We start from the raw sequence: 14320 nt of genomic DNA, 5'->3' as shown, positions 1-14320 counted from the left end.
TTCTTTGAGGTGATGATGCAGCTGTACAAAACTTTGGTAAGGCCACATTTGGAGTACTGTGTACAGTTCTGGTCACCTCATTTTAGGAAGGATGTGGAAGCTTTGGAAAAGGTGCAAAGAAGATTTACCAGGATGTTACTTGGAATGGAGAGTAGGTCTTACGAGGAAAGGTTGAGGGTGCTAGGCCTTTTCTCATTAGAACGGAGAAGGATGAGGGGCGACTTGATAGAGGTTTATAAGATGATCAGGGGAATAGATAGAGTAGACAGTCAGAGACTTTTTCCCCGGGTGGAACAAACCATTACAAGGGGACATAAATTTAAGGTGAAAGGTGGAAGATATAGGAGGGATATCAGAGGTAGGTTCATTACCCAGAGAGTAGTGGGGGCATGGAATGCACTGCCTGTGGAAGTAGTTGAGTCGGAAACATTAGGGACCTTCAAGCAGCTATTGGATAGGTACATGGATTACGGTAAAATGATATAGTGTGGATTTATTTGTTCTTAAGGGCAGCACGGTAGCATTGTGGCTAGCACAATGGCTTCACAGCTCCAGGGTCCCAGGTTCGATTCCGGCTTGGGTCACTGTCTGTGCGGAGTCTGCACGTCCTCCCCGTGTCTGCGTGGGTTTCCTCCGGGTGCTCCGGTTTCCTCCCACAGTCCAAAGATGTGCAGGGTAGGTGGATTGGCCATGATAAATTGCCCTTAGTGTCCAAAATTGCCCTTGGTGTTGGGTGGAGGTGTTGAGTTTGGGTAGGGTGCTCTTTCCAAGAGCCGGTGCAGACTCAGGGGGCCGAATGGCCTCCTTCTGCACTGTAAATTCAATGATAATCTATGATTAATCTAGGACAAAGGTTCGGCACAACATCGTGGGCCGAAGGGCGTGTTCTGTGCTGTATTTTCTATGTTCTATATGTTCTATGTTTGTATAGGTTTAGCATTTTTAGATCATGGATTGCATTTGTATCTTTGTGATGATAGGTTGATGAGCACTGAAAACTGTCTGATGCAGACACGGGAAGAGGAAGGAGTGAAACACCAGCGGGCTTTTGTAGCCAGTGAATTTATTGACTGGCTAATTCAAGAAGGAGAAGTTGCCATAAGGAGTGAAGGTGAACAGCTCTGTTGTAGGCTGCTGGAGCATGGCATTATTCAGCATGGTGAGCAATTGATTCATTATTTTTTGAACAAAGAACAAAGAACAAAGAAATGTACAGCACAGGAACAGGCCCTTCGGCCCTCCAAGCCCGTGCCGACCATACTGCCCGACTAAACTACAATCTTCTACACTTCCTGGGTCCGTATCCTTCTATTCCCATCCTATTCATATATTTGTCAAGATGCCCCTTAAATGTCCCTATCGTCCCTGCCTCCACTACCTCCTCCGGTAGTGAGTTCCAGGCACCCACTACCCTCTGCGTAAAAAACTTGCCTCGTACATCTACTCTAAACTTTGCCCCTCTCACCTTAAACCTATGCCCCCTAGTAATTGACCCCTCTACCCTGGGGAAAAGCCTCTGACTATCCACTCTGTCTATGCCCCTCATAATTTTGTATACCTCTATCAGGTCGCCCCTCAACCTCCTTCGTTCCAGTGAGAACAAACCGAGTTTATTCAATCGCTCCTCATAGCTTATGCCCTCCATACCAGGCAACATTCTGGTAAATCTCTTCTGCACCCTCTCTAAAGCCTCCACATCCTTCTGGTAGTGTGGCGACCAGAATTGAACACTATACTCCAAGTGTGGCCTAACTAAGGTTCTATACAGCTGCAACATGACTTGCCAATTCTTATACTCAATGCCCCGGCCAATGAAGGCAAGCATGCCGTATGCCTTCTTGAAGTGCAGTGTGAAGTGTTTACCCAATCAAATATATCAATTATAATTATGGGTGAAACTTTATGGCTATCTCGCAGCAGGGTGGAGCCCTAAAATGCAGTGAGGTATTCAAAGATGCATTGGCTGGAATTGTATGATCTTCCCCCACCGCAAGAATGTCAGCTCAGGTAGGAAAAGCGGAGATGAGCCAACCGGCTTTTCCCACCATATTTCGAGACACTCTTTGGGTGGGGGTTAGCGATGGGGGGAGGGTGAAGAGTGAAGTGGCAGGTCCCAAACGTCATGCTGGCAGAAGCCGCCCTGCCAGCAACGTTAGGCTCTTGAAAGATCACAAAAATAGAAAGAAAGAACTCTTTCCCCTCCCCTCCCCATCCACCATGGACACAGAACCAACCCTGGGCTGCATTCACCTGTACACCTCTGGCGGGGTCTGTTCACCAGATACACATTGTGGGGCACCTGTCATGAATAATGTTGGTGTGCCCTCACGCCAACATGATTGGGCAATTTCACGTGGGGGTCGATCTGCATTGGTAATTAGATGTAAATAGGAATCTCCACTAAAGTCACGATTCCTGTTGCATCCTAGGCGGGGGGCCGGGGACAGTTGAACAGGGAAATTCTGCTGGTGTAAAAGCTGTTTTGGAACTCCCACTTGATTCTCCACCCCTATGCCATTTCATAGATTATCATAGAATTTACAGTGCAGAAGGAGGCCATTTGGCCCATCGAGTCTGCACCGGCTCTTGGAAAGAGCACCCTACCCAAGGTCAACACCGCCACCCTATCCCCATAACCCAGTAACCCCACCCAACACTAAGGGCAATTTTGGACACTAAGGGCAATTTATCATGGCCAATCCACCTAACCTGCACATCTTTGGACTGTGGGAGGAAACCGGAGCACCCGGAGGAAACCCACGCACACACGGGGAGGACATGCAGACTCCGCACAGACAGTGACCCAAGCCGGAATCGAACCTGGGACCCTGGAGCTGTGAAGCAATTGTGCTATCCACAAGGCTACCGTGCCTGCCGAAAATTGGGGCAGCAAACCCCCCATCCATAGACTTCAACGTGTTGCTAACTTTTGGTTGGCTCTTAATTTGGCTCCATTTAATCATGTTTGCTCAAGAGTCGCCAGGTATCTTTCGACACCGCCACAAGGCTCAGAACCGAATACCGATCAATGACTCGATACACCAGTTAGTAAGTTCAAAAGCAATGATCATTTATTTACACACAGTCAAATCTACTCATGCATAAACTCTACAAACTAAACTACCACTATTACTAAAGCCTATACTTAGCTTCGGGTGCCCACTCCGTCAGAGGAACAATGGCCGTTGCTCGGTTCTGAGGCTGCTGGGTTGAGCTGTTTACAGGGTAGTCTATCTCGTAGCGTGCGTTGACTTGGAACTCATTTGTTCTGCTGTAGCTGCTAAGCTGGTCTCTCTCTTCGCTGAGAGCCAAAGCCAAAGGAGAAAGATTCTCCCATGGGTGATACCTCTTATACTAAAAAGGGCATCGCACTCTTTTGGGCGGGCCTTGAACTTGGCCTCAATTAATTGGGACTTTCCCAATCATCGATATCGATTTTCCTCCAATAGAGGGGTGGTTCCCTGATTGCTGGGCTTGTCCTGGTGACTGTCAGTCTGCTTTGTCTTAGCTTCTCCTGGCTCAGGGGCGTCTGTCCTAACATTGTGTATCTAAATGTTTCCCTTTTGTCCCCGGAGATGGCTCATTAGTATGTAAATCGTTTGGTAGTTTCTGTCCTGTCTGAGCGTTTAAGGTTCTAATCAACAGACAGGGCTTGCACCTGCTTGTTTCTTAGCATTGTCCAATTTTCCCTGCAGTCTTTGCAAGTGTCCATTTTGTAATCGGGACGTGGCCGTCCCAGATGGCTACAAGCGGGACCACAAAATTACACCAGAGTCAAATTCAGCCCTAACTGTCCAATAGACCAAATGCCTGTCCACCACTTCCCAAACCCCCACATTGGTAAACCTTCATATTTAAACCTGGTCTGGCCATTAGCTGTTCGTGATGCTCTCTGGTTAAATGATGAGAACGGCTCCAGCACAATTTTGATTTCAGTGAGGATAGTAACAAGTGTGTGTCATTTGCCAAGGGATCCCAAGGCTTGCAAGAAGAACTTGCGCAGGGTTCCTACGTCTAATTTTTATTTCACACTTGGAAGAATACCAGGGCATTCAAGAGGAATGTTGCAGGGCTATAGTACTGGCTGGAATGAAGGGTAGGTGGTTGCCATGTCCAGAACCATATTCGAGCATGAATTACTGTTTTCAGAGTCACAAGTAGGGAGACAGGTTAAAAAAAACTGCACAAGTATGTTTGTGTGATTATAGGTGGCGTGTTATTCACGGCTCTTTTTAGTTGAATATATTTTTGTTTAGAAATCAAACTTGCCCAGGTGAGAAATTTGTTTTGAACAAATTGTCATCATTTGTATTTCGCAGCATTTTGAATTCTAGTCAAAACAATTTAAGCATCAGGTATATAGAGTTGTCCCCAAACTTTTCAATGTATCTCATATCCTATGCTCAGCTTTGCAAGTCTGAAATATTTCCTACTAGTCACCTGCAGAGGCATGTGTCAGCATGTGTTACAGATGATTCCGTAGCAATATCTCAGCATGACTCATATTACACTGCCTAGAACCTATTGGCTGTAAAAGGGCACCTTCAGGTAATAAAACACACCCTGTTACTTTGCTTCATTGTGCAATGAATCAAATGATTTTATGAAGACAATCTCCAGGGCATTCAAGAGGAATGTTGCAGGGCTATAGTACTGGCTGGAATGAAGGGTAGGATTTTTCCCTGCAGTCTTCTCAACCCTGCTGGTGGGTTAAGCATGGGCTTCTGACCCACGTTTATGTGCTCAATTATCGTGCTTTTCTCTGGGATGGTCAGTTAATGGCAGAATGGAGGGCTCACTGTCCAATGAAGGACAGTGAACTGGCTCTCAAACTTATCAGGCCAATCAGAAGCCATCCAGCTTGAAAGGAGCAGCAGCCTGCAGTGAAAGGTAAGTAAGGGAGAAAGTGTTTTCAAATGGGGGCACCCTCTCTCCAACTTTTTTTCAAGTTTAGATTTTTTTTAAACGGTTTTGCTCCCTGTCCAAGCCTATGGGTGGAATTCTCCTATCCAGGACTAAGTCCCATGGCAGGGGAGGGGAGTGTTTCCCACTGGTGACTGGCAGGAAACCAAGCCATATCTTCTGTCATTGGCATAATTAGTTATGCATCCCGGCGTTTTGCGCTGTCGTCCGTGGTGCATGTCCCTCCGCCAAATCTGGGTACCATATTTAAACGGCACCCAACATCGCTGACCCACCATTGAAGAAAGAAGATGGGCCTCTGAAACTGGAAGATGGACCTTTTCAAAGACACGAAAGCTGATAAATGCTCTCCCCCTATCCACCGCTGTGGTGGTCTCCACCTGAATTTAGGAGGCCGCCCCAGGCCTTCTTCAGGTAAGCACAGCATGTTTTCCTGCTGACATTGTGGAGTGAGGGAAAACTCTGGTTAGGCCTTCACCCATTAGTGGGACGCAAATCAGTTTCACACCAGCCTCCGGCAGGATTCCCGATCTGCCGTGGTGAGCAGCATCGGAAGATCCCGCGGGAAATTCACACCGACGTGAAGCTGATTTTTGGGTCTTCTGTCTGAAACACTCCCTGTCCATAGATCCTGCTTGCTAAGTACTTGCAGCATTTTCTGGTCTCTAATTCAGATTTCCAGCATCTGCAGTATTTCGCTTTTGTGTTGTTGTAGCTTTTCTGGCCCTCTGTGCTTCTGTTCTTGAGCCAATTCTAGGAGTTTACTGTGCTATTACGTGTCTGAAATCTGAAGAGACGTTTTGTGTACTGCCTCAGTTGCTGGGCAGGCTATCGCACGGGGAAATGCTGCCTGTATGCCCACTGATGCGTCAATTGTAGAAAAATTGCCATTTCTGCAGGTGCCAGATTTCCTAAGTTTGCAATATTGTGTGTAATATGCAACTTTCCTGTTTGGTCTACTGAAAAACCGATGGACAGATGGTTTTAAGATCTTTTTTTCTTCACAAACCAAATCCATACGCTGTTTCGCAATGTTCCAGGAATCTGATCTGTCGTATAATCATATACAGACGAATAATCCTATTTGTCTGGCACTGTTATAGGAGTGTGGGGGTGTTGGGATGTTTTAATGCCGTCATTTTTATTCGTGGCCAATTTTTTTTTCTCTCGTCCTATTCCCCCTAGAGTTTTGACTCTTGTTTCCATGGGTACCATCCCAATACATTCCAAGGGCATGTTCTTATTTATGTGTGAGGCTTGACAATGTGTCAATTGGCAGTTCGATCATGGAGTGTCTCACAGCCTGACATTTTGTCCTTGCATGAGAAGGATGCCTGCTGGTTAGTGAGAGGAAGCAGGAGCCCCTTCCAACACGAAGGTCAATTATAGCACCTGACTATTGTCCATCCCTGACCAATTCACTCAGCTCAGAAGGCAAGTGCCCTGTTTTCTAACCAGGCTACCCTTTTCTTAGAAAGGAATTTTCCTCTTTCATTGTTCACCCTTTTCTTCTTTCCCAAGCTCCAAACTATTCAGTGACAGCGATTCAGATTTTAAACCACTTGAACTCCAAGCCAAGGAGATCAACAGAAATTAAAACAGTGGTAAAGGGGGATGATATTTGGCATGAGTTGTCAGATTCGTTATTCCTGAAATTAGGATCAAATTCCCTTTATGGAACAATAACTACAGAGGGCAAAAGGCCCGTTTCTGTTCTTTAAAGCAGCTTAATTACAATTTACAGCTGCTGTTGTATCATTTTTTTTTTAAAGCTTCCAATATTTTTAATGCAGCATTTGAATATTTGAATATTTTTAGGCGGGGGAGGGGGGGGGGGGGGGGTTGGGGGCGGGGGGGGGGGGGGGCGCTTTGTGTGCAGCATGTATACGTACATGTACGCATGTGTACACAGTGGAAAATCTGCTAGAATTAGCTGTCCACACGGAAATTTGCAGAAAATGTGAAATAAATTGGCTGTTTGTTTTCAGTGAGCCCAATGAAAGTCTGACAACAATGATGCACTTAGCAGCTTTAGCGTAGATTAAACGTCCCAGGGTACTTAGCAGCATTATCAATCAAAAGGTATCATTGGGACACGGAGGGACAAGGTCACTGTTATAACCTGCCTACGTACCATTGGCTGGGGACTAATGACAATCACACAATCCTGTGGGAGTATGAGCTTCCCCAATGAGGGGGGGGCAGAGAAACCATTAGTAAACTCCTAGTATAAATAAAGCTGGCCAGTTTAGGAACCAGCAGGAAGGAGTGTGCAGCAAGGGAAGTTGCTGCTGCTGTTATATATATATATATATGTTATTGTAAATAAATGTTATTACTTTGTATCCTTCAAACTCGTGCTGGATTCTTCGTGGCCCTCACAAAAGTAACCAAAACCCTGCACAATGAGAGAGGTTTTAAGGAGAATCTTAAGGGGGGAGAGAAAGGCAGAATGACAGGGTGGCTGGAGTGATTAAAATCTGGGTTGGACGATGGAAGAGAATGGAGGACCTCCGAGATCTTGAATACTTACATGATAGAGGAGAGATGAAATCATGGAGAGATTTGAAAACACAGATGAATGTTTTAAAATAGTGTTGCTGTACCTGGAGCTAATGCCAGTCAGCGACCACAGGGGTGATAGGTAAGTGGATAATGGTGCACGTTAGGATATGGGCACCAACGTTTAGAATGTAGGGTGAAAGATGGGAGGCCAACCTGGAGAGCGTTGACAGAGTCAAATCTAATGGTAACAAGTGAATGGGTGAGGGTTTAGGTGCAAGTGAGATGAGTCGGGGATTGAGTCAAATGACATTATGAAGGTGGAAGTAGGTTGGTTTAGTTTTGGAACAGATGTGCGCCAGAGGCTCATTCTGGCATCAAATAACACCAAGGTTGTAAGTAGAGTGCCAGGGAGAGTTGGTGGCAACGGAACAGAGTTTGTGGCGATGGTCAACAATGGAAGAAATTTCTGCTCATCCCAGTATTGGATGTTAGACAAACTGTTCATTGAGATGTAAAATTTTATATGTATGTACATCTATAAACGTTGGCTTTTTCAGCCCAGCAAAAAGTAATGATAGGTTGTGAATTTATTTTTAATATACACTGCCCTTTTGTGATCTGGGGATGGGCTGTTCCAGCATTTAATCTCAGTTGCGCAATGTGTGTCTGTAAATAGAATAGTCAAAATGCTTGCACGGTCACATGCAATAGCAGAAATGAGGTGTATTATTAACTGGAATGATCCAAATTTTACCAAGAAATTTCCATAACGATGAAGTTCAGTCTAGAACTAATGAATAACTAAAGCTGCTCTTACCAAAATAGCCACTTTAGTATTTCTCTCCCATTGTGCTTTTGTGGCTTTTGCTGTCCATTCAGAGTTCAGATTCTGTTGTGTTGTTTTGACAAACAGCCTGTGTAGGACCAGTGAAATTTATTCTATCTGTCTCACCAGTCTTATTATCCTTCCCCCCCGCCCCCCCATTCTGTACACAGTGGCCAACAAACACCACTTTGTGGATGGTAACCTCTTGTACCAGTTCCGCATGAACTTTCGCAGAAGGCGCCGGCTGGTCGAGCTGCTGAATGAGAACGTGCCCTTGGTGCCTGACAGTCATGAGAGCCCTTTTTGTTTGCGCAAACAGAATTCTGACAATCCTAACACCAGTTTCCTCTCAGGTAAAAACTATTTGTTCTCACTTCCTCTGTGATTTATAGTGTTATTTGGTGTTCCATAACAAAGACTTTCATTAATAGTTTTATGGCCATCTGCCTTCTTTTGTATTTGGAAAGTTGGCTTAAGCAAGAAGAGTTTTGTATTTCACACTCATTAACCCGCAGATGAGTTTGCATTTTTATAATGGGTTGTTTAAAATACTTACAGATATAAAGTGGTGGTATTCAGCTCCACTGTTTCTTTTCCTTCCCTCTTTCACTCTCTTTTGCCCCACATGACAACTCTCTAATTCCCTCCACCCCTATCCCCCACTCCTCACTATCAGATGATAAAACACTATATGCCTGTTCTGCCAAAGAAAAAAAGAATTTGAGCTGCTCCCTCTAAAACAGGTGCAAGATTTTGCTTCTAAAAGTAGGATTTGACTTTTACAAATGTGAACTTGCACGCCAAACACAAAAAAGAAATAGAAAACTCCAGTTACACTGCAGAAAGCAACGGTTTTTAGGGTGCCGTGCAGTCTGAATGTTAGTGTAAAGACATCCAAGATCCAGCACCTGTCATTTGTAAATTGGTTGTGGTAATGGATCTTATATCAGTTAAGTTAAATGTATTTTATTACAAACATATATCAAAACAGGTTACAGCGAACAAACACCCCGGGAAACATATTTCCCAATAATCAACTATACAGTCTGTACAGATTTTTCCTCTTTTTCAGTTACTAAAAAAATTATTTAGCATTCTGTTTGACAGTTGCGCAAGTGTCTAATAATTCTGGTGTAGAACTGCTGCTTTTGTGATCATGTGTTTTTAAAGTTGGATCAAAGAATTATCTTCTCAGTTACTACTATTTAACAAATGTAACTATACTGGAGCATTCTTCTCTGTATGCAAGCACATTTACTTGAGGCGGTACTTGTCTTTGGTGTGAAAATGAGTATAATACCTGTAAGAAAGCACGAGGCAAGAAAAATTGCATTTAACACACACTAGCCCCCAGCTTTCCACAGATGACAATCTGCTGTGGTGGATTCTATGCCCCAAATGTTAATTGAACAGAACTCCAAAACATCTGTGAAAAGCAGCTTACAAGAAGTAAACTGCAAAGTTGTGACAGAATATCATTGTAGTCGTGTCAGCACAAAGAACATTTGATAGCAATGTATTTATCCGGCCTCTCAGCTGCCACTGACCCTTGTTTAGTGAACAGTCTTTAACATCAGACCATTGAGAATTAGCAAAACAAATCTCTGGAGCTAGGACCTCAAATCCGTCGAGTCTGATCTCTCTGCACAACTAAATCTGTAACATACAGCAGAGTTAGGTTCTGTGACCAATCGGCCATGCATTCTAGCCTGCCCCAAATTTGACTCGGCAAGTACATGCATTGCTCAGAATTGTACAGAACAGACCAAGAAGACAGTTCCTTCAAACCCTCATCTGTACTGAGATTACTTATTTGGAATAAAGAGGCTTCTATTATAATCTTTATTATTGTCACATGTAGGCTTACATAACACTGCAATGAAGTTACTGTGAAAATCCTCATGGCGCCTGTTCGGGTACACAGAGGGAGAATTCAGAATGTCCAATTCACCTAACAGCACATCTTTCGGGACTTGTGGGAGGAAGCTGGAGCATCTGGAGGAAACCCACGCAGACACCGGGAGAACGTACAGACTGCAGATAGTGACCTAAGCCGGGAATTGAACCCGGTGCTGGGAAGCAACAGTGCTAACTACTGTGCTACCGTGCTGGCCTCATTATTGTTGATGCCTCCAGATTAAGGGAAGGGGAAAACCATGACCTCCCAAGTCACACAACGTCGGAACATTAACATGCATTGCTGTTTCTCCAGAGGCCATTGGATCAAAATCGTGGCATTCCACATGTGGAACGCCTTCATCACATGGATAACACCAGTTCAGCAAGATGACCGAGCTCCATCTCTGGAGATGGGGAATGAGGATCTACTAAAGCTGATCCTATCCAACAGATACATTGTACCTTTTGAGGATAAGGACTGTCAGAAGGATCATGGTATCTTGGTGCAAAGGCTGTCAGAGAGCCGAGGAGGAGGGAAGCATAATGTGATATTTGTAGGGGATTCACTGGATTGTCGTAAAAATCCATTGCGTGTGTTAATGCTCTTCAGTGGAGGCCTACACGTGACTTCAGACCCATAGCAATGTGGTTGACTTTGAAATGTTCAAGCCGCTAAAGGAAAAGGCACCGTGGGTCCACTGTCACCACATAGACTGCAGCTGTTAAAGAAAGGCTGTTCGAGGGCAGCACGGTTGCGCAGTGACCCGGCTCTGGGTCACTGTCCGTGTGGAGTTTGCACATTTTCCCCGTGTTTGCGTGGGTTTCGCCCTCACAACACAAAATGTGCAGTGTCGGTGGATTGGACTGGCTAAATTGCCCCTTAATTGGAAAAAATGAATTGGGTACTCTAAATTTAAAAAAAAAAAAGAAAGGCTGTTCACCACAACCTCCTCAAAGGCAACTAGGGATGTGCCCAACAAAATGCCTGGGCTGCAGGATTCCCTACCAGGATGCCCCAGGTCCAGGGGGCGATCTGCGTCACGCACTTCACCCTGCACACACCAGGGCTTCAGGGAGTGCCCTTAACAGGAGGGGATTCCACTCCCTGAATGTACAAATTCTGTGTGACCACCGCCTCTGAATCATGCACGTGTGTGGCCTCTACCCTGGGAGTGTACATGACAGTTACATCCTGGGGCACTCGGAGAACCCCGGTGTCTTCAAGGACCATCCCAGGATGACGGGTTGGCTTGTGGGGTACAAGGATGCCTGCCAAGGTTATGATTGATGATGCTAATGTGGAGGCCTGAGAACGAGGCAGAGACCCGCTGCTATGAGGCCCACCGCCTGTTCTGTCATTGGCCGGTGCATTGGACTACAATTCCGTTGCCTGGACCGCTCTGATGGTGCTTTGCAATGCAGCTCCCAAAGGGTCTCCCCGTTTGTGGTGGGCGGTCTACTGTGCCGTCCACAACCTGGCACACTGGACAAGGAGGAGGTGGAGGAACACACAACATCTTCTGAAGAGGACGGCCTGGAAGATGAACCCAAGGAGGACCCTTAGGGTGGAGGACAGACGGTGGCAAGGGTTCGACATGCCAGGAGGGCCAGGGAAGCCCTCATTGTCTCTAAATTAACATGAGACGAGGCTGTGTGGCCGTCTGCTCTACATCCCCGACCCCCCCCCCCCCCCCCCCCCCCCAACCCCGTTCCAAGGGTCTATATTAAATCACACCAGGATGATTCGTGGCACTGTCAGCGGGTCACTATTCAAGGTTGGAGGGTGATAACCACTTGCTGTGAGGAAAGCTCTGGTGCTCCTCCAGTTCTGGTTGAGTCTGACTGTTGCCTGTCTGCTGTCAGCGCGTTCAGACCCATTGTCATGGCGGAGTCTGCATCGGGGTTTTTTGATTTTGGACTACTGTGGGTGGTGGAGGGAGATGGGGAACAGCAGCTGTGGGCAGGCCTGTTGTAACATTTAAAGGACAGAGGCTTCACATGTTTCAGGGATGACATAGAACACAGAACATACAGTGCAGAAGGAGGCCATTCGGCCCAGCGAGTCTGCACCGACTCACTTAAGCTCTCACTTCCACCCTATCCCCGTAACCCAGTAACTTCTAACCTTTTTGGTTCACGCCACTCCTCGACGCCGTGACTCCCCGCCCCACCGGATGGGGGAGAATCCCGCCCAGGGAGAATGTGCAGACTCCACACAGGCCGTGTCCCAAGTCGAGAATGGAACCTGGGACCCTGGAGCTGTGAGGCAACAGTGCTACCCCATGTTCTACCATGTTCTTCTTCCAAAAATACAAATTTAAAAGCACGGATACCCCTTAGGACCTTTGCAAATTTTAAAGATTTTAATGGTAACAGATAGAAAAACTGGACAAAAGCCATTTCTGCTGGTGGGCTAGGACTCGTGGGGGGGTGGGGTGGTGGGGGAAGGGGGGGGGGGTGAACGGGGAGACAGATGTTGTTGGTATGGTCTTAAAAATTAGAAGGAAGATTTTTTTTAAAGTTGTGATATTCGTAAACACTTCCTCATGCAAAGTTTGGCAGAGACTTGGAGCTCTTTTCCACAACAGCAATTAATTGATGCTTGATCAGTTGTTCATTTTAAATTCAGAGATTTTTGTTAAGCAAAGGTATAAGAGAGATGGGTAAGGAATTGGGTCACAGATCAGCCGTTATCTTATTGAATGGCGGAACAGGCTCGAGGGGCTAAATGATCTACTCTTGCACTGGTAACTGCAGAGGGACATTAAATGCTGGGATTCACAGTAATGTCTACACCCGGTGAATTATTTTCTATTTACTTCAGGTGTGGGAACCGTGGTTAATTTTCATTCTCAGTCCCATGTTGTGACACTAATTAAAATGCTCCCCACAGTTGTCCAGGCGGGAATCCACTCAACTGGCAGAGACCAAACATGTGGGGGCGGGATTCTCTCAGCACAGGCTGGGCCGGAGAATCGCTCCCCGACGTCGGTCCGCCCATTCTCCAGAGAGCAGAAAATCGGCGCCATTGGCGTCGGCGGGCGCCAATCGGGAGCCGCTCTACATGCCCCACCCCGCCGATTCTCCGCCCAGGATGGGCCCGAGCGGCCACGCACGCAAAGCCGAGTCCCGCCGGCGCCACCTGCTCTTACCCGGCGGGAACTCAGGGTGGATGCATCTGGGGGCGGCCGGGTGGGGAGGTGGGTCCGATCCCGGGGGGGGGGGGGCTCCGCTGTGGTCTAGCCCGCAATCCGGGCCTACCGATCGGCGGGCCGGCCTCTCGGGCTGGGGGCCTCTTTTGTTCCACGCCGCCCCTGTAGCCCTACGCCATGTTGCGTCGGGGTCGGCGCGGAGAAGAGAGCCACCGCGCATGCGTGCATTGGCGCCGGTCCCACTGCGCATGCGCAGACCTGCGCCGTCCATCTGACGCCGGGGATCGGCAGCTGGAGCGGCGTGGGTCGCTCCAGTGCTGTGCTGGCTTCCTGTAGGGGTCATTCACTGCTCCTGAGGCCATATTGACGCCGTTGATTAAACGCAACGGCGGTTACGACGCCTTCAACACTTAGCCTCAGGATCAGAGAATCCCGCCCATGACCTTTTGTAGATTGCGACTCGGCTTCACAACCAGAGAGCTAGCTGAATACTTTTCTGAAATTTCAATGGATTTTAAGGTCAGAAGTGGGGATGTCGGCTGACGATCTCAATGTTCAGCACCATTCATGATTCCACAAAATACTGAAGCAGTCCGTGTCCATATGCTGCAAGACCTGGATAATATTCAGACATGGGTTATTAGGTGGCAAGTGACATTCACACCACACAAGTGCCACGCAGTGACCATCTCCAACAAGAGAGAATCTAATCATCTCCCTTCACCACCAAAGCAAAGTGGCAGCAGTGTGTATCATCAATAAGATGTGTTGCAGAAACTTACCAAGGCTCCTTCCAACAGCACCTTCTTATCCCGTGAACTCAGGGCAGCAGATGCATGGGAATACCACCTGCGAGTGCTCCTCCAAGACATACATCATTTTTACTTGGGGACTGTATCACCGTTCCTTCACTGTTGCTAGGTCAAAATTCTGGAATTCCTTTCCTAACAGCATTGTGGATGTACCTGTACCACATGGAACAGGTGGCGGTCCACCCACAGCTGCAGCAGTTCAT

At 46.8% G+C, this 14320-nt stretch overlaps 1 protein-coding gene across 3 annotated transcripts in view; it reads left to right on the top strand.

Annotated features, from left to right (window-relative positions):
* The window catches only part of deptor (DEP domain containing MTOR-interacting protein), a 184874-nt gene that overhangs the window by 100869 nt on the left and 69685 nt on the right, over nt 1–14320 (top strand). For all 3 annotated transcript variants that reach the window (XM_072467392.1, XM_072467394.1, XM_072467393.1), the window contains exons 5-6: nt 981–1159; nt 8425–8607. In XM_072467392.1, the coding sequence (XP_072323493.1) occupies nt 981–1159; nt 8425–8607 (362 nt within the window). The remainder of the gene's footprint in view (nt 1–980; nt 1160–8424; nt 8608–14320) is intronic.

The sequence above is a fragment of the Scyliorhinus torazame genome, chromosome 11 (assembly GCF_047496885.1).
Source record: "Scyliorhinus torazame isolate Kashiwa2021f chromosome 11, sScyTor2.1, whole genome shotgun sequence".
NCBI classification, from domain to species: domain Eukaryota; kingdom Metazoa; phylum Chordata; class Chondrichthyes; order Carcharhiniformes; family Scyliorhinidae; genus Scyliorhinus; species Scyliorhinus torazame.
The sequence above is the reverse complement of the archived record's forward strand: the minus strand, read 5'-3'. Positions and strand labels throughout refer to the sequence as shown.